Here is a 24909-nt window from a genome sequence, read left to right on the forward strand (position 1 = left end):
CCCCTGGGATTACCTTTGTCATTGGTAATACTGTTTACTTCACTTTTTCAAAAAATCCTTATTGTGACCTACCAGGCTCTGGGGGTTTATCAATGAATAGAACAGACAAAACTGTCACTGGAAAGCCCATATTCTAGCGGAACCTCCCCCCGGGCCCATGAACTTCCTGAGAGGAAGCCTGCTCTGCCTGCAATGTTGCTCTCCCGTGTGTAGCACACAGTGGGACCCCAGGCCCTTGACGCCTGGGTGCTGAGTGGCCGTTGTAGAGGGCCCCGAGGCAGCCCACCAGAGTCCACGTGGTAAGGGCTGAACTCATGCCGGCAAGAAGAGGAGCCAGTAGTGGGTTGGACAGAAGGGAGAAGGGGAGAGGGAGTGTCCCCCACTCTTGAGTCACCTCCAGGCTTCTCCCTTGGGTCACAGAACGTTAACCTCCCCTGTTCACCCTAATAATAAAGGACACTGACATGGACAAAGATGTTCTGTAGCCTAGGCTTGGTCTGTCACCCCTAAAAGGCAGGGCTAAGCGGCCCCTATGCCTACACACCTCCCTGCCCTAGAGGCGGTATGGTGGAGAGTAGTTCTCACTTCGCTGGGCGACGGACTGGCTGAACGACTGGGGGCTGGAAAGCTGTTTTCCACAGGCTCTTCTGGTTACCCATGTGGCCAGCTAGGCAGGTCCTTCAGAGCAGCCCTCCTCTGTGCCAGCCCTTCACCGCACCGCCCCCCCACCCTCATGTCCTGCTGCTTCCAGTGTGCCTTCAGGTCCCTGCTCAAATCTCATCTGGTTGGCGAATGTGGCCCATTCCACCTTTTTTAATAATAGCAAAGCTTTTACTTTGCTCTCCCTCGGCCCTCTGCCCTGTTTACATTTCTCCCCACACTTAACTTCCCTTTGCCATGACAGTGGTGTGCTGGAACTGACTCATAAGGGCTTGTAAAAGCCTATTATGTTTCCATGAACTCCACTGACCAGTCATTAAGCCTAGCGATCATTAAGAATTAAATTATGCAAACTTAATTAAATTAATGATGTTAAAAACAAAGGTGAAAAACGCTCAAACTCATCACTTTCCAATTGCTTGCTACCTTTTGCTACTGTCTATGTTCTTGAGAATCTTCCCATCTGTGGGACGACAGTGGATAGAATGGTAGGCTGCTGTGCGTTTCCATTCAACTGTGTTTTCGGTGACATCACACTGGTAGCCTGAAATCAGTCCTGGTAGGCGTTTTTAACCCCAGAGACACAGGTACTTGTTATAAATCAGGTTTTATTATTTTATTGATTGTCTACACCAGGAGTTGATCATGGGCCAAATCCACTCCAACTCTTCTTGTAAATAAAGTTTTATTGCAACACAGCCATGCCTACTCATTTGCTAGCATCCGTGGCGGCTTTCACACTCCAGTAGCAGAGGGGAGCAGCTGTAATGATATGGTCTGCGAAGCCTGACATACTTATGATCTTACCCTTTACAGAAGAAATTTGCTGACCCCTGGTCTAGCCTTAAGAAACAACGCAGAAGACGTTAATAATGCAATTAAGTGTAAACACGTATGTCCTGTCTGTAGCTAGTCCAGTATAAACAGCGCACCATGAAAAAAAATCTGAGAAAATATACTTTTGGTATTTGAAAACTCTGATCCAATATAGCAGATAAGTCAATATATGTCACTGATGAATGAGTGAAATTCAACCATTTTTATTCTTTCACTTTTGTACCTTCTTCTTCCTGTTCAGTGTAAGTGCGAATGTCAGCATTTATGTTGGAGCTCCACTTGTTCGTGCTCTGCAGCCATAGGTGGGTTATGGATGGGAGTTGGGCAAAATCCAAGAAAAGTATACTTTAAGAATGAACTGGGGGCACCTGGGTGGCTCAGTGGGTTAAAGCCTCTGCTTTCGGCTCAGGTCATGATCTCAGGGTCCTGGGATCGAGCCCCGCATCGGGCTCCCTGCTCAGCGGGGAGCCTGCTTCCCCCTCTCTCTCTGCCTGCCGTTCTACTTGTGATCTCTCTCTCTCTGTCAAATAAATAGATAAAAAAAATTAAAAAAAAAAAAAAAAGAAAAAGAATGAACTGGAGCGCCTGGGTGGCTCAGTGGGTTAAAGCCTCTGCCCTCAGCTCAGGTCATGATCTCAAGGTCCTGGGATCGAGCCCCACATCGGGCTCTCAGCTCGACGGAGAGCCTTCGTTCCCTCTCTCTCTGCCTTCTGCTCTGCCTACTTGTGATCTCTCTCTGTCAAATAAATAAATAAAATCTTAAAAAAAAAAAAAAAAGAATGAACTGGTTCTTTGGAATTTACAACAAAGAGTGTTGTAGAATTTTATTATTTTAGATTTCTATCAGTAAAATTCATAATAAACACACACACACACACACACACATTTTGTTTCAGAGAGCCAAATGTAAAACGGTCACAAGCACACCCACTATTTCGTTTTCCCCCACTAGAATGTATGTTCCTTGAAGGTAAGAACTGTTTTTTTATTTCAGTGCTTACAATAACAAATGTAGCAGGTGCATGGTCAACATATGACACGAATGAACAGATGGGCATAGTTGGGAATGCCTGGTTTCATGTGTTGACGGCCAGACCTTAAATTTCCAGCTCCTTGTGTGGCCTTGAGTAAATTACTTAAACTCTTTGAACCTTGGCTTCTTTATTTTAAAAGAGGAGATAATTCTCCTACCTCACAGGGAGGTGTTGACAGTGTGTGCCTCAGTCTGGTACCTACTAGGTTTTTCCACAGATGGGAGTTTCCTCCTCACCCTCCACCCCTGCCACACACGTACTCCTTGGAGACCCAGCCCTGCTGCTGTCACAAATTTCAGTGATGTCACAGCTCCCCTAGCTGGAGGCTCCAGCAGAGCCACCCTGATGGCCAGCCTGAGTGCTGGCCCAACTGAGAGGGGCAGGGAGCAGGTGGTGCCTGGTACCAGTCTTGCTCCATCTGTTTTTGAGGTCTCACAGCCCCAGTATGAGTCCATCAGCAAAGAAGAGGCCCAAGAATAGAATGGTTTCCAAGGTTGGACTTAGTGGACACAGAGGGGGCTGGACCACACACAGAGCAGGGGCTATCCAGCCTGGGGTGGGGGAGAGGAAGGAAGAGCTGAAGGGTGAAGGCAGGTCAGGAGAGTTAGAATGGTCTCCCCATTTCTGCCCCCAAACCAAGGTGACAAAACTCCCAAAGGTTGGTCAATCCATGCTCAGCCAAATGGAGAAGCACAGTAGAGGCCTTCGGGGCAGGGGGTGGATTTCTCCTACGTTCATGCACTCTCTCCCTCTGTCTCTCAGATACAAGATGAAGAACCACAGGACAAGATACCACAACCTGTCAGCAAAGTAATCGGCCGGAACCGACTTAAGATGGTGAGGTGTGCCCCATTTTGGTCTGGGATTGCCAGGCTTGTAGTGACCCAGGAGTCACCAGGCCCAGCACGGAACTGAGTTGAGCCAAAGTCTAGTGGGGTGTGGGAGGCCACCTCAAGAAAGCTGAAGCTTCTGTTTTCCTGGTTTCTCAACCCCGGCAGGTATTAAAAAACTTGTCGCTCTTGAAGCTGCTCAAGAGCTCGAACCCCCGGATCCAAGAACTGCATAACCTGGCCAAAAGGTGTTGGAATTCACTGCTCAGAGTTCCAAAGATCCTTGGGATCTCCACTGGGTGAGCTCGGCACACCCCTGGCCCCCAACATGGACCCAATGGCTATCTTCACTGGGAACAGGCACTGTCTATGCTGACAAATTTAGAAAACCTGACTTTCACCAGGGATCTATGATAAAGGCATCTATCAGCCCCAGCTCACTGATGGGGAGCTGAGACTCAATAGAGGCAGTGACTTGTCCCAGCTAACTAAACCGGTAAGTGGCAGAGCTAGGATTTGAAGCCACTCCCGTGTAGTATCAGAGCTGTGATCCTAACCATCGTCACAATCATCCAGTTATGGGACTAACCACTAACTGGGCACCACCCAAGCAAGAGGGGCCACTCCTCCTCCTCCTCCCCACCCTCAAATGTACACAACCCAGAGATTCACCTGCAGACCAGCCATCTTGCTAAGACTCCGCTTCCTCATAAAACATGTCAGAATATTAAGAAAGTTGATATTTATTTAGGTATCTGCTAAGTACTTCACGAGCATTTCCTGTCTAGTTAATTCTTCATAGCAGTCCTATTAGGTGAACAGATATCCCAGTCTGACATGAGGAAACAAACTAAAGCTTGGAGAGGTGAAATTTCTTGTCCCAGATCAGACAGGCGGTAAGAGGCACAGGCAAATTTGAACCCCGGGCTGTCGGTCTTGAAAGCCTGAGCTCACCAAGCCATTTTGCCCCTTCACTGCCTGCTACTTTGTGGGGCTGGTGTGAGGGTCCCAGGCCAGATGCACTGCAGACATTCAGTGGTAGCAATTATCATCGGTACTGCCATAATGTTGAGCCTGAGTCTTCACACACTCAGCTAGGACAACGCTGCCACTTTACAGAAGACTTAGTCTATTACACACACCCTTGGGGCAAGTCTCCTAGCACTGGAAGGCTAACGCCCCCTCTCAGAGCTCCTCTCTCTGAGCTGGCCTCCTAGACGCAGGCAGTCAGTTAACACTGGGCTGGACGGATCAGGCCTCTCTCGTCCCATAGTTTTCCAAACTGTTTAAAGCAGCAGACCCTCTCCTGGAGTATCTTTCCTCAGGCCTCAATTGTGTTGGGCAGAAAAGGATTCTACCTTCCCCCTGCCCTTCCCCAGAGGGCATTTGAGAGGTCTCTTCAGAAACGCAAGGTTTCTTGGAGCACAATTTGAAAACACTGGACGAGTTCACCCCATCAACTGCAATCCAGAGAGGCAGAACCCTGGCCAGCAGCCCACACAGACGACATCTAGTCCTGGGTGTCCTAACCAGGGGTCACTGTCTCTCATCTCCCCAACCTCTTCTGGCCTTTCGCCAGGCCTTAGCACCTCCCCTCCCTCCAGGTACAAGGCCTCTGGTGGTGACGTTTCCTTTCTGGCCCTCTCTAGCTTTCTCCCCTGAGCTAGTCGCATAGCAACAGTCTCAGGGCGCGGCTGGAAAACCAGGGCCTTCACCCTGCTCTGCTGACTGCCTTTCTTCCCTGTGCCAGGAGCAGCAATGTCTGCGATAGAGTGGAACAAGGTAACGAAGAGCTCCAAGATGCTGGGTGCCCCAAGAACATCCTGGAATCCAAGAAATTAGAGTCCACAGGGGAGCCCAAGGTGGGGCTGGGGGAGAAGAACAAGGCCCAGCAGTCACCCAAAGCAGCATGCCAGAGCAAGGCGCAGGTGGAGCCCGAGCTCCCCAGGACATCAAAGGACCATGGCCTGACCACTTGCCCTGGAGCTCAGGGGAGGCAATCACCCACTGGGGACCCCCGCATCATCTTCCTGAAGACCTACCAGCATAGAACTCCCGCGGGGGACAAGCAGCAGCTGGAAGCAGCTGACCAGTGGATCTGGTTTGAGGGGTTGCCCACGCGAATCCACCTCCCAGGGCCCCGGGTGATGTGCAGACCATCTGCCTTGCGCTGGGTCAAGCGCTGCTGTACCCGCTTCTGCTCTGCATCACTTGAGCTACCCATGTGCCATCTATACAAAGTGTGACAACACCACGGCCCGGCCAGGGTGAGACACGGGCCCCGAGCCAGATGTGGAGCTGGGCCCCAGAGTCAGAGGCCCAGGATCCAGACTTTTGGGAGCTATGGCTATCTAGCAGTGCTAAGGGGACTCCCCTCCAGGCCCCGAGAAGGGGAAACCATGGATGGAGGCAGGGTGGTCGCTAGGCTGGGACCTCTCAAGACCCAAATAGAGGTTCTGGGGAGGGACACTGGAAGTGGGGGTTCTGAGGTGGGGTGTCTCCCTGCCTGGAGGCCTCAGGAGGGTCCATAATTGCTAAGGCTCAGAATCTCAGTCATGAATCTGAGTAAAGGAATTTAGGATTTCCAAATTCAGGGGAAGGCAGTCAAGTAGAGCTCTGCCATATCTCATCCCCTCTTAGACCAAATCACCACCCCACATTTGTTTCATTTATTTATGTTTCAAAGATTTACTCTGAACAAAAAGTTCCTTGGGGGTGGGGGAAAATAGAAGAAAGAAAGAAAACAAAATACTCCACCCTTCCATGAGAGAACCGAGGTCCCGAGAGAGGAAGGGATGGAGGGCTTGGGGGTCCAGCTGAAAGGGAGGTTTCCCCTTCACAAAACCCGGATCGCCAACACGCTGGACTTGAGCAGGTCCTGGTCCCTGAGCCCTCCCCGGACGGCAGCGCCCCCTGGCGGCCTTCTTTGCTCCTAACACCGAGGTCTCTGCTCACAGGTGGCGCGACCTGGGCCGGGAGCCAGACATGCGAGGCGAGGGTGGAGTTGGCGCAATCATCCGTGCGGGAGGGATGGGCGGGCAAATTCACGAGTCTACAAATAAAATCTCCCTTTGGGAACTGATGAATACTACCGCTGCCTCTGCCTGTTGGGGACTGGAAAGGATGGAGGAAAGAGGCCCTCGACCGAGGTGGGGAGGGAAAATGTGCATCACGGTTTTAGGTTTCTTCCACCCCATTCCCAGGCCCCCTCAGGTCAGCCTAGAACGTGGCACACAGAAGCGAGCAAGCTGCACCCCTCCCCACCCCTGCAAGCTGGCCGGCCCGCGAGTGCACTCTATGCGGTCACAGAAGGGACTTTCTGGGTCGTTTGTCAGGTACTTTCTGGGTGCCAGATGCTTCACAATGGCCCCGCAAGCCAACGAGATGACAGCCCGTGGCGCCGCGGAGGCGGAAGGGGACTTGGCCCACACGACGAGGAACTGACGGGGCCAGAGCTCCAATCTCGAACTGCGGGCTGCTCCCCATTCCATTTTCCGAAGGAAGGAAAACGGCACAAGAGCGCACCCATCCAGCCCGTCATTCACGCGCATTGTACCCCGGTCACTGAGGCGTCGGGAGTCAACACATGCGTGTCAGATGGGCCTCGAAATGTCAGGCCTAGTGTCAGGGCTTGGGCTCTACAGCTCCCGTGGGACACGACACGCCCTCCCCCCAACCCCAAGGCCCCGTCGACCCCATCCAGTCGGGGTCGCCCTCAGTCTGCAGGAGACATAGCCCTGAACGTGCAGTTGGGAAGAGGGAAAGCCCAGGGTACCCGGGCTATCTGGGGATCTTCCCCTGAAGGCAGGTGCGCGGAGTGGCGCCCTGAAGAAAGCGGCACAGCGACCAAGGGGCACAGAGCCCTCCCGCGAAGACCCCAGGCGGTGGAGCAGATGCCTGGCGCGGGAGGGAGGAAGATGGCAGGGGTCTCCCCAAACCTGCCCGCTTGCACCCTCTTCTTCCCTGGAGATCTCGGCTCTGAGACTGCTCCTCCCGGGGCCGGCGGGGCCGCAAACGCACCGCGTTAGCCCTGGGCGGCGCGGCCAGCCTGAACCTGCCTGCGCAGGGCCGCTCGCTGCGGCCCTGCCCCGCTCGGCTCCTGCGAGCCTCGGCGCGCTTCCCCTGCGCAGCCGCCTCCCCGCAACCTCCACTCGGATCCGAGCTGTCTTCCCGCTCGGCTCGCACCCCGGCCCACTCCTGGGTAGTCGCCGTTTCGGTTTCCTTGCTGGCCATCATCAATCCCACCAGTCTTCGAAAATCGCCCCCCTCGCCCTTCCACCCCAGCACCCACCATTCCATCAACCTCCGCGCGAACGTCAGTCTGCGCGCAATCAGGGCAGCGCGCGCCAACCAAACCACACCGGGCTCGCGACCCCCAGCACTAGTCCTCCTGGGAGCCTGCCCCGGGAGCCCCAAGCGAGGACCCGAAAGGCGTGGGTAAGATTGGCAGCTTCCACTTTGCCGCGGAGGGAGCCAGAGTTGGGCCCAAGGACAGCAGTTGGATGGGCCGTGCCTGTGTGCTGAGGCTGGTGAGGCTGGGATCCTGGGTACCGCTGTGGGGAGGGACAAGATGCAGGCTGCGGTGTGAATGGCTCCCTGCAGTGCACCTGAGCTGGCGCTTGAGCCTCAACCTGTCTCGCACAGTCCCACAGCTCCACAGCTGAGGTCCTCCCGTTACCACCTTCCCTGTGCTTGACTATTTCAAAGTGAGGCTCCTCTTCTGGGCTCAGTTAGATCCTGCTTTGGGCAGGAGTTAGCAACAGATCTCAGCCTTCAGAGGACACCACCCCCAGAAACGGCTCCCTACCAGTTAACTGGGGGGAAGGAATTGAAGTATTCGATTCAGAGTGACTTTTAGAAGTCGTCTGAGCTCTCTGAGCCTACTTCATCAGTTTATAAATTAGGGATACTAATATCCATTCCACAGGGCTTCGAGCAAATCAGGCTTGATGTATGTTAAGCCAGTTTGTGCGACATTAAACAAATGTCTGTCCTCTTTCTCCTGCCTTCTCCCAGCGCTGTGCCCCGATAAAGCCCCTTGTTTCTCACTCACAAGCACCAGCCTAACTGCTCACCTTTATGGGAATTAGCTGCTTGTTAAAAAGCCAGTCTTATAGGGCGCCTGGGTGGCTCAGTGGGTTGGGCCGCTGCCTTCGGCTCGGGTCATGATCTCAGGGTCCTGGGATCGAGCCCCACATCGGGCTCTTTGCTCAGCAGGGAGCCTGCTTCCTCCTCTCTCTCTCTCTGCCTGCCTCTCTGTCTACTTGTGATCTCTCTCTGTCAAATAAATAAATAAAAATCTTTATAAAAAAAAAAAAAAGCCAGTCTTATGTTCACATTCACAGCCTTTTGTTATAATGACATCTGGATTCCAGAGACTGCCCCTCTCCTATTCCGGATCACCTACCACGAAACATGATTGGAGCGTGCAAGGATGAGGCTGCTGAGGCAGACAGGCCTGGCTTCTCATCAGCTGTGTGATGTTCGCGCAAGTTGTTTACTCCTGGTCTTCAGTTTCTTTGTGGGCAAAATGGGAACATAACGGTGTCTATCCCACTGGATTAAGTGAGAATACACAGAAGTCACTCTGCAGTGGATGGCACTTAGGAGCGCACGCAGTACTTGGTAGCTGCATCTCGATCAAGGGCAAACCTGTCCCCCATCTAACAGCTGAGAACACTGAGGCCCGGGGAGAAAGGTGTCTCTGTAAAAGGAGGAGAAATGGGGCAGGGGTCCAGTAACTAGAACTGCCAAGATTTCTGGATCACTTCCTACCTGCCATGCACCGTGCTAAGTACTTTACTCGAAGTATCTCACTGAATCTTCACAACACAGGAACTGCTAGCTTCTCCCCATTTTACAAACAAGGAAACCAAGGTTTCCTTGTCAAGCAGCTTATCTAAATCCTCACAGCTAGTAATGGGACCCAGGATTTAACCCTTCACTCCCTTGTAGCTCTCTCAAGTCCTATGGGCCCTGCAACTCATTTTTTTTTTTTTTAAAGTAGGCACCACACCCAAGATGGAGCCCAAACAGGGCTTGAACTCATGACCCTGAGATCGAGACCTGAGCAGAGATCAAGAGTTGGGCACTTAACCGACCAAGTCACCCAAGTTCCCCATGCCCCCTACAATTCTTTGTTGGCCATAGAGTAGCAGGACAGGGATCCAAACTCTCAGCAACCCCTACCCATTCCTGTCTCAACATTGTTTTCACCACCATTTGCTACTTTCCTACAAAAAATCCTCAAGCAAGGCTTTAATTCCCTCTACACAGAGGGCCTCTCTTGTGCCCTCAGTCTGCCCATACTGCACCTGCCCCTGAAGCTCTGTGCTCCTTGGGCTACAGATACAGGGAGGAGATCCATGTCTGTGCACGACTGCCCCCTGGGCCCGCTAGAGGAAGCTACTCTGATCTGGGAGGTCACTGAGCAGCCGAAGTGCTTCCAGGGGCGCATGCTCCAACTGTGCACCTGACAGGATTCATGTGGGCCTTTCCACACCACCCCCTGGCATCGGCTGGCAGCCACCCCAGCCCCCAATTGGCTCTGATCCAGACAGGACTGCCCAGAACTGGGAGCTAGGGGCACCCTCTGAGCTAGACATCCCTTTCTCCTTTCCCATCTTCCCTCCGGGTCATAAACTATTCTGAGCACCAACTAGCACTAGTGTCCCCCTCTCTCTCCAAATGGAAGGTGAGGTAGTAGGGGGCTAGGGGTTGGGGAATGAAAGGAGGTCCACGCTTCAGATCCCCTAGAAAGTCAAGAGATACACCAACTCAGTGGCGGGGTAGAGCTAACTTTCCTTTATCCTTTGGAAATAAAACCATTTCCTACATTCACTTGGGACACTGTGGGGCTTGTGGTTCACTTGGGACTCTGTGGCCATATTTAATACAGTCTATCAGTTCTTCTTGGAAAACTCAAGTGTTTACAAAGCACTACATATCCTTCGTATTTAAAAAAAATAAATACAGTGGAAGGCAGAGGTGAGAGGTGAAAGACTAAAACTGAAGAACTTGCACATCCTTTAATGTTTTCAGAATGAGTTGGTTAGAACCAGAGCCCAAATCCTGGGTCTGACAGTTCCTAATACATAACCTGGGGCAAACGCCTTCGTGTCCACATCTGGAAGATACAGATGGTATTTCCTACTTCTGAGGGTTGTTGTGAAGATTAAGAAAACAACACGTAACGCACTTAGCCCACTGCTGCACATCGATTAAGCCCAGCTATTTATAACTAACTAACGGGGCACTTGGGTGGTGCTGCCCGTTGGGCATCAGACTCTTGCTGTCGGCTTCAGTTGTGATCTCAGGGTCATGAGATCAAGCCCCACATCGGGTTCCCTGCTCAGCAGAGTCTGCTTGGAATTCTCTCTCCCTAAAATAAATACTTTAATAATATATATATTAAACAATGAAATAAATAAAATGACAAACATGTCCCTGCCACTGTCCAGTTCTCTCTGGAACTTGCCTCTAGACACTGCTTTTATTGTTATTTTAGAAAATCACAACAATTTCGGGGCAGCTGGGTGGCTCAGTCAGTTAAATGTCTGACTTCAGTTCAGGTCATGATCCTGGGGTTCTGGGACTGAGCGTCACATTGGGTTCCCTGCTCAGTGAGGAATCTGCTGCTCCCTCTGCCTCTCCACCTGGCTTGTGCTCTCTCCCTCTCTCAAATAGATAAAATTAAAAAAAAAAAAAATTCACTAAGGTCACACATTTTTCACTCCTGTCACCCGGCTCTGTCATTGTATTGTTGGAGGAAAAAAGTTGGCTCCCCTGACTTCTGGCAATTTCTAAAAACCAAATTACCACTCAAGGGGCAAAGTTTGTCTTTACAGAAGATAGGCAGAACAGGCTCAGGTCTCTGAAGGAAACTCCCAAAGATGTGTGCCAACCCAGCTGGAGCAACCAGCCCCCGGCTGACCAAAGGAGACAATAGCCACATGACCTGTGCTCTGGTGACCTTCCCCAAAAAACGTTAGCCACATGCCTTTATGGTTTGTGGTGTCTGGGGGAAATCCACCATCCCAGGGGAAGTCACCTCAGTTGGCTTTATCTGCTAGACTGTGCAGCCAGGATTCAAGCCCCATTAACAAGCTGCTTCCTTCCAGCTTGGCCAGAGCACCAAGCGACTGTAGTGCTGCACCCTAGCACCCTCCCTGTCTCCCACAAACATGTTCACTCTTAAACCTTCATCGTGTCAGCCTCACCTCCCTACTCTGCAGTGCTGGGAGCCAGGAAGCTAGAAAGCCTTCGTGGGCAGACAGCAAAATTCATCTGTGAAGCCTTAACACTGCAAAGCTGAAAGCTGACCATACTCTTCCCGAAGAGGAACACTGATGGTTTCAGTACAGAAGTGGGTCTAGACCAAGTGTGTTCCACCGGACAGATTGAGAAATCACTGGCTAGGAAAAGGAAACTCAGTCATGGCAGTTCACCCAAGGCAGAGCAGAGGTGGCCGTAGATGGCGGGGTAGGACAGGAATTCCCCGCACTTCGTATTTTAACCAAATGGAAGAACAATCTGGGGTCTAGAAGAGGAGGAGGTGGCCTAATCATTCTTTACAGCTACCCTGTCTGGCTGTGCAGGTCCCTCACCAGCCCAGCCACAGCAGTACAAAGTAAGCACAGGCAGAACTGTGGAAAATACTGTATTTATGTACACAGGAGGGACAGCTGCAAGCCCCTCACAGAGGACATGCCTCCCCAAACAGAAATCTTAGCAGCAAACTCCTATTTGCCTCAGCACTATCAGCAAAACCCAAGTTGGAAGGCTGGCCTTCCTGTCTCTGGGCACCCATCACACCCTTCCCACTGGAGAATTCCCAGGAAGGCAAGAAAAAGGAACTATTGCCAGAAGTGAGGTCCGGTGGGAGCTGGGGTGCCCAGTCATTCCTAGAGAAGAGGCAGTGACTCTGTCATGAAGGGCGGACCAGGAGCAATGCTGGGACTCTTCTCTGGGTCCTGTGGCCTGCTCTGTCGAAAGCTGGCAGCAGATGGGGACCCGGTAGAGAGAACTGGAAGAAAATTAGTCATGGGTTCATGGGTGTGTGCACACATGCATATAGCAGGACACAGGCTGTGCATTTTCCTTGTGCTTGATGCCTCCATCTGCTGTGCTCTCCCCGACCGCAGCCTAATACTTTGTACCTCTGTCTCTTTCTGTGGCTATGGATCCAGAAACCGAATGTTTCTCCAAACAAAATAGCTGGCAGTTCAGCAACATGGCAAAGGTAACAGCTGTCCCGGGAAGGTAAGACAGATGACTAGAAGAGTGGTTTGCTCCAATCAGATATCCTTGATTTGGTTCTTTTTTTAAAATAACAGGCTGGTGACAGGTATGGTGGCTCAAGAATGACATGGTTCCAATTCTGTTATTACCCTGACACAGGTCCCCTTGCTGACCTCCCAGACAGCCAGGCTTCAGCAGACAGAGGCCATTCCTGCAGCTGTGGTCCTGACTGCTACCTGCCTTCTTGACGGGGCCTCACTATCTCTCCCACACCAACAGAGACTTCACATTTCCAGGGTTCCCCTCAGACCTGGGCTGGACCTCGTCTGGAGGATCTGAGTAGCCCAAGGTGTTGGGGGAGGTGGGGTGGGAGGGTGGGGCCAAGTGCCCAGTCAGGCGTCCAAAGGACCCAATTCTAGACATTGGATTTAGGGGCTGAGTTGAGGGGGATCTCCTTGAGCTCCGTCCGCATGCACAGGTACTCCCCGATGACAGCCATGAGTGCAATGCACACGGCTTGGACCAGCCACCAGGTCAGCGCCGAGGGGAAACGGGAGCTGTAGAACCAGCAGCCCAGGAGATGAAAGAAATGGACAGTGACAGTGAAATCCAGACACTGCTTCCCTCGCCGGATGAAGTACAGCAAGCCCAGGGCACTGTGGGGAGAGGACAGCAGTGAGTTATCACTGGGTTGTCCTGGCCTTAGATCATTTGGGGAGTAGAGACAATCAAGATAACAGCATAGTGGTCAGAAGCAAGCAAGAGAAGTGTGAAGCAAGGGTTACATTGTTAGACACCTAGAGAGAGCTGGCAGGTAATGCTGGGAGGGAATCAGGCTGAGTAGAAGAAAAACAAAAGTATAAGCTTGATAAGAAATAGTAACTGTCCCTCAGGGGAATCCTAGGGACTGTGGGGATTGTGGCACCCTGAAGCATACACGAGCCACTGAAAGTGGGGACAACCAGCTACTTGCAGCTGGACAAATCCTCATATTGGAAGGTTGGCCTGGAATCAAATGATCTTCCCATTTTTCAAAAGAAGCCAGAAATCTGGCTTTTAAACATCTTGACTTTCAACCAAATGGAAAAATATTTTAAACACTATTTGTGGGATGCCAAACAGAACATATCCAGGAGCCAACTTCAGGTCATAGTCAGCCCACCCATTTTCAATCTCCAGTGTAAGGTGAAGAACAGTAATGTGCAAGGTGTTGTTCCAAGTCCTTCCCATGAATGAATTCATTCAACCCTTACAACTATGAGATAGGTAATATCATTTGCCTCATTTTACTGATGAGGAAATTGGGGCCTAGATAGATCACCTGTCCAAAGTCCCTAGACTAGTGGGAAAGCTGAGATTCAAAGCCAAGTGAGTCTGCCTTCAGAAGCTGAGATCTTAATCAGTTTGCCAGACTGCCTCTCAAGAGGCAGGCAATGGTCACAAGTGGCCTTAAATGTTACCCTGTCAAAGCTCTCAGGTGTACTGACGAGGAGCCCGAGGCCTAGAGAGGAAGGAAGTAACGTGGCCCATGGCACACGGACCAAGAACAGAACTTGACTTCTCCTGACTACTGGTCCAAATCCTTCCTCACCTCGTTCCACAACAGGGAAGTGATCCGAGATGGAAGTTATCCCACAGGCAGCATGCAGAGTGATGTAAGAGCTTTCCAGCTAAAGCAAAATCATAATGGAAGGAGCCCTATACAGAAGCCAGTCCCAGAACTGGCCTTTGCCACCCAATTTAGTCCACCACTCCCCAGGAACAAGTGCCAGCCTGTCTCATGTCTGAATTTAGGAAGTTAGTTCCAGTGCTAGGACCCCAAAAGCTGGAAAGCAAAACTGGTGATACTCACCAGGTGAGGGCGTTGAGGATGAAGGACATCATGGAGAGCCGGCCTGGAGGGGTGGAAAAGCCCAGGATCTGAGGGGGAATCACAAATGGAAATATGCTGGAAAAGTGACTTGGCTTGGCGGAGCTCCAGGCTCCAGGACCTCCTAAGGAAAACGCATTCTTCCCACAGCACAGAAGACAACAGGGCCCTGCATCTGCATGGCAGCCTATTTCCAACAAGGTGCTTTCACAGACACCCACTATGGTATCTCATTTGACTCCAAACAGCAGCCAAGAAGAGACTTACAAAGGAAAAGCAAAAGTTCAGAGATGTTAAGTAATTTGCCCAAAGTGATACAGTAAGTAAATGGCAGGAGTAAGGACTAAGACAGGGTTTGGCAAACCGAGGCCCCACCAGTCAGACACGTAGTTTTGTAAATAAGGTCTTACAGAAACGCTACCACACCTATTTGCTTAGTACTGTCTCTGGCTACTTTTGCACTGCAATGGCGGGGTCCAGTAGTTGTGACCTAAAACCTTTACTATCTTGTCCTTCAAGGTCCACCAACCCCTGCTCTAGGATCCAGGTCATGTGTGTGAGACGGCTCTTCAACAACGCCCAGGATTCCCTAAGACCCTTCCCAGGAGGACAGAGGCTCCTAATAGGCTACTACTGGGCACCCAGTGTGTGTGCAACTTCCACCACTCTCGAGACAATACTACTGAATACCAAACATCTGCCCAGCACCGTCAGCTTACAAAGACCTCAGACTTCAATGATCTCCTGTTATCCTCACAACAGCCTCGCAAAGCTATTGTTAACATTACTGTTACCCCTTTTCGGATAATACCTTGCCCAAGCGCCACACAGAGAACAGCAGAAGGAGCAAAGATTGCATTCCAGATCTCCCGGCCCCAGAGCTGTGCTCATTTCCATACACCACAGCTGCCTCTCAAATGCAACCATTTCCTAGCCCTCCATTACTTGATAAAGCACTTTCACCTTCCTAGATACCTCCGGGGTCTCTGGGCCTCATTACATTGTGCTGAGAATGATTCCGCCCAGTTTCCAGGAAAGAAAACAGGCTCAGAAAGGTGAAGCGACTTGCCCAAATCCCCATGGTTAGTATAGTTAGACCCAGATGGGACGCTGAACCTTTCTGAATCCAAATTACAGGCTCTTTGTATGGCAATCCATGAGCTCTGCCATGCTTTTGCAGACAGGAACACGTTGGTTCAGAGGGGACAGCACTTGCCCCACATCACACAGGTCGTTAAGAGGAATTTAAACCGAGGCCCAATTCCAAAGTCCAGGCTGTTTCCATAATACCTCCATGAATGCTCTTTCATCCTCCCTCTCTTCAATCTGGCACCTGAGAATCTGCAGGCGGGGAAGTGAAGTCACTTCCTCAGAGTGTCAGAAAGGAGATGCATCACGTTGCCTGGAATGCAGGACTGTTCCTTAGGATATCCAGGCCCTTTCCTCTGTACTAATAATCTGCCTTTGTTCTCAGTGCTTTCATTTTTATGGATGGGGCACCTGAGGCTCAGAAAGAAGAGGTCCCTTTCCCTGGGTCACAGAGCGAGATGGTGGTCCAGCCACGTCTAGATCCCGGGGTGGGGAGAGGAGGGAGCGGTGTCGGACCCACAAAGCACACCCCATGAGGCCGAGACTCAGACCGCGCCGTCCAGGGGACCCTACCTCGGCGTCGAACATCTGGTCCAGCGAGGGGCTGCTGCGCACCAGCCCGTCCACCAGCGCCAGCCACAGGCCCAGCGAGCCGTAATAGACGGTCTGCATGAGGACGATCTGCGACAGGATCAACAACGGGTCCCACACGTAGCTGCGGAACTGGCCCGCCATGCCGGCCCTCGGGGCCCGGCCGCCACCTGGGGCCTGGGTCAGCGCTGCCGCGCCATGGACCCAGGGCCGCCCTGGCACCTGCGAGGACACACGCCGGGCCTCAGCCAGCAGGCCGTCCCCATAGCAACACCGCCCCGCCCGGGAGGAGGGACAGGACTGAAGGGGCGAGCCCATTCCGGGAGGGGGGGTAGGGGCGGAGCGGACAGACCCATTCCCAGAGTGAGGGAAAATCCTGCCCATTCCAGCTGCTCGGCCCGCCCGTCCGCAGGCTCCTTCGGGGCTCACTCACCGGTGACCGACTCGACGGTCGAAGTGTCCGAGCGCGGCCCAGCCTCACCGGCTGGTTCCCCAAACAGCGGTGACAGACAGGACCATGGAGGAGAAGCCCTACCGGCCTAGAGAGGCAAAGGTCCAACGACGACGGCGGCAGCAGCGGCGACGGCGTAGGAAGGAAGCGTTTCCGGGGACGGCGGTGGAGGGGGCGGAGCCTATAGTGCGCAGGCGTAGTGGGTGCAATCTTTGGCCCAGCCAACTCCACCGGTGTACGGCCGCCGGGAAGGGAAGTGTGCACATGCGCAAGATGAAGGGTGAAGGCGAACGGAAGTGAGGCACAAGAGCGGTGGAGCTTGCGTGCCCTCTGCAGGGGACTCTTGAAGAAAAGAGGGGCGACCAGGAGAGTAGGGAGAGGGTAAGGCAAGAGCCAGGTAAAGAAGTTTAGGAATTAATGAGTCTCTAAATATAGGTTCTATTTTCTTTCTCCTAGTAAGAGTCTGGGATAACTTTAAATGAACCTGCTACTGGGTGCCCAGGAAGGTTTGGACACGTACGACTGGGACAATCCCTGCCCTCTGACACAACCTGATTATTAGGAGGCAATGTAGTGGGTGCTTTATAACATAGGTATCCATTTATATTTATAGATACATATATATTCAAAGTAGAAAAAAGGACAGGTTCTGAAGTCATACCTGGAAGCACATTCTGACCCTGCCTGCCACAGTAACTGTTTTGTCTCCACCTTCTCCTGAGTCCATAGAGTGTACGCAGTCAGTAAATATTTGCTGAATGAGTCAAAACAGAAAGAGTAACAGCAAATTGATGAATCACTATATTCCTATCCCAGCCGACCCAAACCCCTCAACTTCACTGAGCCTAGATCCCCCTTCTCCAGAATGGAAAGAAGGGAAGTAACTGATTCCGGGGAAAGAATGTGGGTTTTAGAGCGAGCTCTACGAGCTGCGTGACTAGCAAGCCACTTCCTTCTTAAACCCCAGCTTCCCTGATTACGAAATGAGGAGTTAGACAACATTAACGTTTGCCAACATTCAGACTACCCTCCACTAATTAGTTCCCCATTAAAAAAAAACTTATCAAAGACACATGTAACTGCCAATCAGAACTCTGAACAGCATGTGATAATCATATTTATCACCTTGAGTTGATACTATTCCAGACAAAAGTAAAGAAAAGTGAGACTGTATCAAGAGTAAGTATGTGGTTTTCCTTATCGTTTAGAAATACCGTAAACAGTTCCCTTGAATTCCAGTTTGGAAGTCCTTAAGACCCAAAGATTTGAGGTGCTTTCCAGCTCAACCATTCTTTAAGGCGCCTCAATTTGAATCAACAAAAATATATTCAAATCCCTCTGGTCCACTGATGACCCATTTTCTGAAAAAACATCTTCTGTTTATCAAATACGTATGTGATCTTGTTTAATCCTCACGATCCGAGAAAGTGGGTATTACCCATCTTTTTTAAAGGTGAAGAAACAGAGGCCTAGAAAGGGAGTGTGACTCTACGTAGGTAAGGCAGCTCCTAAGAAACTGAGCAGGGATTTGAACCCAAGACACCACACTCCAAAACCCAAATAACCATCCCCAAAGCGGGGGTTGGGAAGAGCGCGAAATAAGTGGTGGAGTAGGGAGGAGCTCAGGAAAAGTACTTGAGAGGTTTGACTCAGTTCCCACAAGCAGCTTGGTCTTTCAGGTTCAGGAATGTTTGGCTCCTCGTGAGTCAGGCTCCCCCTCAAATCACAGCTGGGCCCTCTCCACCCATCTCCTCCCACAGATGGAAAGCCCTCCCTAGCCATTCTCCCGCAATGGAAAACGCAGGTAGCCTGAGGCGTTAGGGCACTGAATAGCTGGAGTCTGACGTCATTCCTGGAGCCTAGAGCTTGCCTTGGGAAAGCCCCGTGGGCTGGCCTGACAGCCTGTTGCAGTTTCCTTTTACCTGTAGGATTTCAGCTCTTGAATTCCATCTTCCCAAGTTTGGGAAATGGAGCACTATTCTCTGTCTTAATCTGGGTTACAACAAGGAAACCAAGAGCTGGGGAAAACCACAGTAACTCCCTTAGCCAAACTCCTTGGACCATTTTGAGAATCTGACCACAGGAAGCCTAGAGAAGACAAGGATCACAAAGCCTGAACTAGGGCCCCAGTGACCTGCCATAAGACCTTGGGCAAGACCCGTCTTAGGATGCCAAAGTATAAAATGATGGAGGAGAACTGGACTCCCAACTTCCAAATGCAGTCCCTGGCCTTGTGCCATCTGAATCAGCTGAGGAACATATTATATTGTCCGATTCCCAGGCCTTGTTGCAAACCAAAATCTGAATCGCCAGAAGCAGAACGCAGAAATCTGGATGTATAAAGAGCTCCCCAAGTGATTCAGAAGTAGAGCCAACATTTGGTAATTACAGAACAAGATGATCTGTAATTGACCTCAAACGAAATCCTCTTCTAACAGAAAATTGCTCTGTGACCTTGCCATGTCCACGGCTCTCTTTAGGCCTCAGGGTTTTTTCCCATATGTAATCTGAGGGCGTTGGACTAGAATAGCTGATCTCCAAGGGCCCTTCCCACGCTGCTGGGTTTGTGGTTCCAAACTTTTGAATGAAATTTTAAACTTCAGGTCAGAGACCGAATGACAAACAGCCACAAGCTGGGACAAACTGTCCTCTGGGTGCAGAGAAGAAGAGTGCCTCTGGTTACTTGGTCACTTACGTCATTTCCACACCGAACTCCCACTGTGGGTTTATAAGGCCAATTCTTGTTGGGATCACGTTCCGCATAAATCCCTTGGGGGATGTCCTCATACAGGTCTGTGGGCTTTGAGCCCCACTTATATTCAAATCCTAGCCCCATTACTATCTTGCTAGGTGACCTTGGGGAAGCTACTTCATTTTTGACTCTCAGTTTCCTTCTCTATTAAAATGATGATAAGAATAGTACCCATGCTTTGGTTTGTCCTGAGGATCAAATATGTGCTCACACTACTACTCTCTGATAGGCAGTCAGCATTAGGTAAACATTAGCAATATTAATTATTATTTCTTCCCTTGGAATGCGGGAGTGGTAACATCTGATCTCTCAGATTTATGGGGAAGATCAAAGTGGGTGTCAGATAGCGTGCTCCCCGTGCCTGGTATACAGTAGGAGTTCAGTAAATGCAGTACCTTCCTTTCTTAATCCCACCCCCCTGCAGGGTTCTCCAACTCCCTCTCTTTTCTCCTTTCCTCCTTCCCTAGGCCACCCACTCCTTCCCTAGGCCACCACGTGATCCCTTTCAGGGAATGCTTGATGAAAACACTTCAGGAGAGATACTCTCAGGGACAGGTTATGCAACTCTGCGCTCACACTTTTCGGAAACTCCATGTGGGAGGTTGCATTTGGCTGCCTGTCCTCTGCATGGGTTCTGGCCAGTGATTACCTCTCTACGAAGAGAGACTGGAGAGAAAGAAATCATCGTTGTCTGCTTTCCCTCTCAGACTAAGAACACTTTGTGACCCAGAGTATTTTTTTTAGAGAGAGAGTGGGAACAGAGAGTGGAGGAGGGGCAAAGGGGGGAGGGGGAGAGAGAGACAGAATCTTAACCAGGCTTCATGCCCAGTGCAGAGCCTGATGCAGGGCTTGATCTCATGACCCTGAGATCATGACCTGAGCCGGTATCAAGAATCAAACACTTAGCTGACTGAGCCACCCGGGGTAGGTTAAGGGCTGTATGTGCCTCTGAGGAACATTTGCAGAGTTACCCACTGTGAGCCAGACACTTATATGATCTCACTTGATTCTTACTAAACTTCCAAAACAAGCTTGGAAATTGTAGATACAAGTCATGGTCCCACTTAACAGATACGGAAGCCAAGGCTCAGAGAAAGGACACCACTTACCCAAGGCCACACGGCCAGCGAGTGGTAGAGCTGGAATGCCACCCCAGGCCAACCTGACTCCACATGCTCCCTCTTCCTGAGGCATAGTAGGAAGTGCACTCGACAGTATAGTTCACACAGGGCTTTCACCTACATGATCTTCCTGTCGTCCCAACACTCTGGGGAGGTAGGTGTATACATTTTCCTCATTTCACAGATGAGGAACCTGAAGCTCAAGGGTCAGTGCTTTTCTGAAATCATCTCTCTGTGAAGGACGGATGCTGCCAGGGATACAAGCAGGTGGCTGGGCCTCCGGGGACATTGTTTCTCTCGCTTTCTCTTTTTAAAAGATTTTCTTTTTTCTTTTTCTTTTTTTTTAAGATTTTATTCATTTAATTAACAGACAGAGATCACCTGTAGGCAGAGAGGCAGGCAGAAGAGAGAGGAGGAAGCAGGCTCTGTGCTGAGCAGAGCACCCGATGCAGGGCTTGATCCCAGGACCCTGAGATCATGACCTGAGCCGAAGGCAGAGACTTTAACCCACTGAGCCACCCAGGTGCCCCTAAAAGATTTTCTGTATTCATTTGACAGAGAGAGAGAGAGAGAAAAAGAAAGAAACAGAGAGCCCAAGCAGGGGGAGAGGGAGAAGCAGGCACCCAATGCTGGGACTCCATGATCATGACCTGAGCCAAAGAGAGATGCTTAACTGGCTGAGCCACCCAGGCACCCCAGTATTGTTTCTCTAAAATAAAGAACTCTTTCTCAGGGGTGCCTGGGTGGCTCAGTGAGTTAAAGACTCTGTCTTCAACTCAGGTCATGATCTCAGGGTCATGGGATCAAGCCCCACATCAGGCTCTCTGCTTAGCAGGGAGCCTGCTTCCTCCTCTCTCTCTTTCTCCCTGCCTGCCTCTCTGTCTACTTGTGATCTCTGTCTGTCAAATAAATAAATTTTAAAAAATCTTAAAAAAACAAAAAAAAAACAAAAAAAAACTCTTTTTCAGGGATCGGTTACCAGGTCTAAGACACTCCCGGAGAAAGAGAAGTGAGATTTTCTGAAAACAGTTGCTCCACTCCCCAGGCTTCCTGACTTACCATGTACTATATTTTCTGCTCCTTCCTAGAAATTATTCCTTGATCTGACGTGAAGAAATCAGGGCTTTATTTTAAAAAGAAAAGCTGTTTTTTTTCACCTCCCTTTTCATCAATCAATCCATCAATCAGTCATTTGATAAATATTCATTGAGCATTTACTATGTGCCAGAACTGAATAAAGTAAAGAAAAACTCTGACCTCATAGAGTATATATTTTCGTGTAGGAGAAAGACAATAAATAAGTCAACCAACAATGTGAAACTTACCATCCAGTCGTGAGAAGAGCTATGAAGATGGGGGTAAAGGCGTGAGAACAATGGATGAGGGAGACTGAGAAGGATTACTTCAGAAATAGCAGTCAGCAAAGACCTCCCTGAAGAGGCAGCATGTGAGCAGAGATGTGATGGAAATGAAGGATGAAGCCAACTTGTGTCTGGAAAGAACATTCCAGAGAGAGGGCTCGCAAATGCAAAGCCCTGAGGCAGGAATGAGATTGGCATGTTCTCCGAATAGCAAGACCAGTGTGGCAGGGATAGGGCAGCGGAGGTCACAGCCATCCACCCTTGCCCAAGAATTCCCAGCTTATAGTTCATCATCGCCTTATCCCACCCCTGGGAACTGTGTGGGGCGGGCGCGTGGCGGGGGGAGGCAGGAGGGATGAGAAGAGGAAAGCAGATTCATTCCAACAAATATATACCGAGTACTTACTATGTAGCAGGCCCCCTGCTAGAAAACAAAGCCAGAAAACAGAATGGTAATGGTAGAAATAGAAGTTGTGGTGAATGCTGGGAAGGAAACCATGTCAAAGAAGTTGGGCAGGAAGACAATTTGGCCTCAGGGGAAGGTTCTTCTGAGGAAGTGGTAAAAGTAGTAGACCGTGAAGATGAGTGGAGTTAGCAGGGACAAAGATGTGCCGGGGAAGGAGAGGTGTTGGTCACAGCCCCGCCGTCATGGGAGGATTCTCATTTATTGTAAGAGGAAACAGTGGTGTGGGTGGACTGTCCAATGTCATAAGTCAAATGGCTGAGGAGGCTTTAGCTGACAACCTTTACCTCATTGCCCCATTTCTGCTGCACCAACAGCTTTTGCTGTTTGCAAAGAGCAGATTCTGATCTCTGTGGCATCTAGAAAATAGTTGCATTATCTCCACCTTGACTGGATGTTGGATGAAGGCCGGAAGAAAAAACCTCGAGGGAGGGGGGCAGGGAAAGTTGAGAGGAATGGGAAAACTCAGCTGGGTGTTGATAAAGTGGGGTTCAAAGCATCCTGCTCTGCTTCCCACGCTCCAGCCTCTGGGCTGTGGCATGCGTGTCCCATGATGCTATGCCTCCCACAGGGAAGCACTCAGATGATGGTCTCTGTCAAGGACACAGAAGAAATAGGGTGTCTGGAAGGAGCTCAGAGCTAGAAACCAAGGCAACTGGGTTTAGAAGAAGCTTTGTAACCGGGACATCTCACTTCGCCTCTCTGAGCTTTATTTCCTCAGCTCTAAATTGGTTTTAATAATACCAGTCCTGACTACCTTCTCGGACAGTTTGAGGTGTGTAAATGCAATAACTTACACAAAATCCCTTTGAAGAACTGTCTAGGACTCTGTGAATGGTTGGGATTTTTATTATTTGTGCTTTTCTCTAGCTGCCAGAGTTGGGGACTACAGGGGAAGCTCAAGTTTAGTATGCAGGAGGTTCTCAGGGACACATCTCTCAATCTCTTTCCCAGCATCTTCCTCTCTGCTCCCAGGGACGAACACCTCAAAACGTTTTTGTGGGGACAATGAGATACTACCTCACACTAGTCAGAATGGCTGAAATTAACAAGTCAGGAAATGACAGATGTTGGCGAAGATGCTGAGAAAGGGGAACCCTCCTACACTCATGGTGGGAATGCAAGCTGATGCAGCTACTCTGGAAAGCATATAGAGGTTCCTCAAAAAGTTGACAATAGAGCTACCCTGTGACCCAGCCGTGGCACTACTGGGTATTTACGCTAAAGATACAAAAGTAGTGATCCGAAGGGGCACGTGCCCCTCAATGTTTATAGCAGCAATGTCCACAATAGCCAAACTATGGAAAGAACCTAGATGTCCACCAACAGATGAATGTATAAGGAAGAAGTGGTGTATACATACAATGGAATATTATGCAGCCATCAGAAAAAAAAAAAAAACCCGAAATCTTGCCATTTGCAACGATGTGGATGGAACTAGAGGGTATTATGTTAAGCAAAATAAATCAATCAGAGAAAGACAATTATCATATGATCTCACTGATATGAGGAATTTGAGAAACAAGACAGAGGATCATAGGGGAAGGGAGGGAAAGACGAAACGAGAGAGGGAGACAAACCATAAGAGACTCTTAATCTCAGGAAACAAAATGAGGGTTGCTGGAGGGGAGAGTGAGTGAGGGGAATGGGGTAGCTGGGTGATGAACACTGGGGAGGGTATGTGTTGTAATGAGGACTGGGTATTAGATCAGACTGATGAATCACAGACCTGTACTTCTGAAACAAATAATATATTATATGTTAATTAACTGAATTTAGTTTTAAGAAACGTTTTTTGTGGGGAAAATAGGAATCAGAGCTATCAACTCAGTGGGACAACATAGTGAGACTGAATCAGAGAAACCTGATTTAAATCCTGTATCAGTCAGCTGTTGCTGTAGCCGCACATACAGAGAAAATGCACATAGCGCTGCCAGCCCAGAGCTTGGGATATAATAGGTCCTTAGCCACCAGTGGTTACTCTTCCCCGATCAGGAACCTGCCGGAGGGCAAGGGCAGTGTCTCATTCACCAGGATTTTTCAAACAAACCTCTCACACAGAAGGTATTCATTAAATGTTGGATAGATGAGCAAATGAATGAATGCTTGTGTCTGAATCTCTAAGGACAAATAACCAAATGGCGTTCATTCATTTGTCTATATGACAAACATTTACTGGACACTAACTTGGGCCGGATCTTGGGCAAGATGCTAGGGATCCCTCCATGCACAAGACCATGTTCCCGCTCCCATGGAGCTTACATCTGGTGGGGAAACAGACGATCAACGAGGAAAAGGATAAAGACATGATGTCAGGTGAGGAAAGTGTCATGACAAAAATAAATAAATAAAACAAACCAAGGAGAAAGTGACTGGAAGGGGCGCGGCTATTTTTAGAATTCTTTACCATCCTTCCCGTGGGTGCTGACTCACTGTGTGGGCCTTGGTTTGCCTGTCTTACAACGGGGGTGCTGTGTAGGTGAACGGTCTGGGAAGGTCGTTCCTTGTCCAGTGTTCCCTGGTTCTGCGGTTATGCAAGGCAGTGGCTGGACATTCCACGGCCTCTGGAAACTCCAGGCTGTCATTATCTGGAGCTGAAGAGAAATTTGC

The 24909-nt window shown here is 50.2% G+C and overlaps 3 protein-coding genes across 6 annotated transcripts in view; 1 reads left to right on the forward strand and 2 right to left on the reverse strand.

Moving 5' to 3' along the window:
• Window positions 1-16235, reverse strand: part of DBNDD2 (dysbindin domain containing 2) — a 40972-nt gene extending 24737 nt beyond the window's left edge. The window contains exon 1 of the mRNA XM_032350541.1: window positions 16134-16235. The gene's annotated coding sequence lies outside the window, so the exon portion shown is untranslated. The remainder of the gene's footprint in view (window positions 1-16133) is intronic.
• The window catches only part of SYS1 (SYS1 golgi trafficking protein), a 39202-nt gene extending 22507 nt beyond the window's left edge, over window positions 1-16695 (reverse strand). The window contains exons 1-4 of one of the 4 annotated variants that reach the window (XM_032350531.1): window positions 16585-16695; window positions 16134-16373; window positions 14454-14521; window positions 12004-13257 (exon numbers count right to left, since the gene is read on the reverse strand). In XM_032350531.1, the coding sequence (XP_032206422.1) occupies window positions 13017-13257; window positions 14454-14521; window positions 16134-16295 (471 nt within the window). In that variant the 5' untranslated portion in view covers window positions 16296-16373; window positions 16585-16695 and the 3' untranslated portion in view covers window positions 12004-13016. The other 3 variants (XM_032350532.1, XM_032350534.1, XM_032350535.1) reach the window with 3 other exon arrangements.
• Window positions 2799-9003, forward strand: TP53TG5 (TP53 target 5). The gene is made up of 7 exons (XM_032350536.1): window positions 2799-3024; window positions 3294-3368; window positions 3530-3660; window positions 5112-5628; window positions 6319-6353; window positions 6390-7798; window positions 8707-9003. The coding sequence occupies exons 1-4, from the start codon at window positions 2977-2979 to the stop codon at window positions 5605-5607; spliced, it is 750 nt and encodes a 249-aa protein (XP_032206427.1). The 5' UTR covers window positions 2799-2976; the 3' UTR covers window positions 5608-5628; window positions 6319-6353; window positions 6390-7798; window positions 8707-9003.
• Window positions 16696-24909: the final 8214 nt, after the last annotated feature.

This window comes from Mustela erminea, chromosome 7 (assembly GCF_009829155.1).
Source record: "Mustela erminea isolate mMusErm1 chromosome 7, mMusErm1.Pri, whole genome shotgun sequence".
In the NCBI taxonomy this organism is placed as follows: domain Eukaryota; kingdom Metazoa; phylum Chordata; class Mammalia; order Carnivora; family Mustelidae; genus Mustela; species Mustela erminea.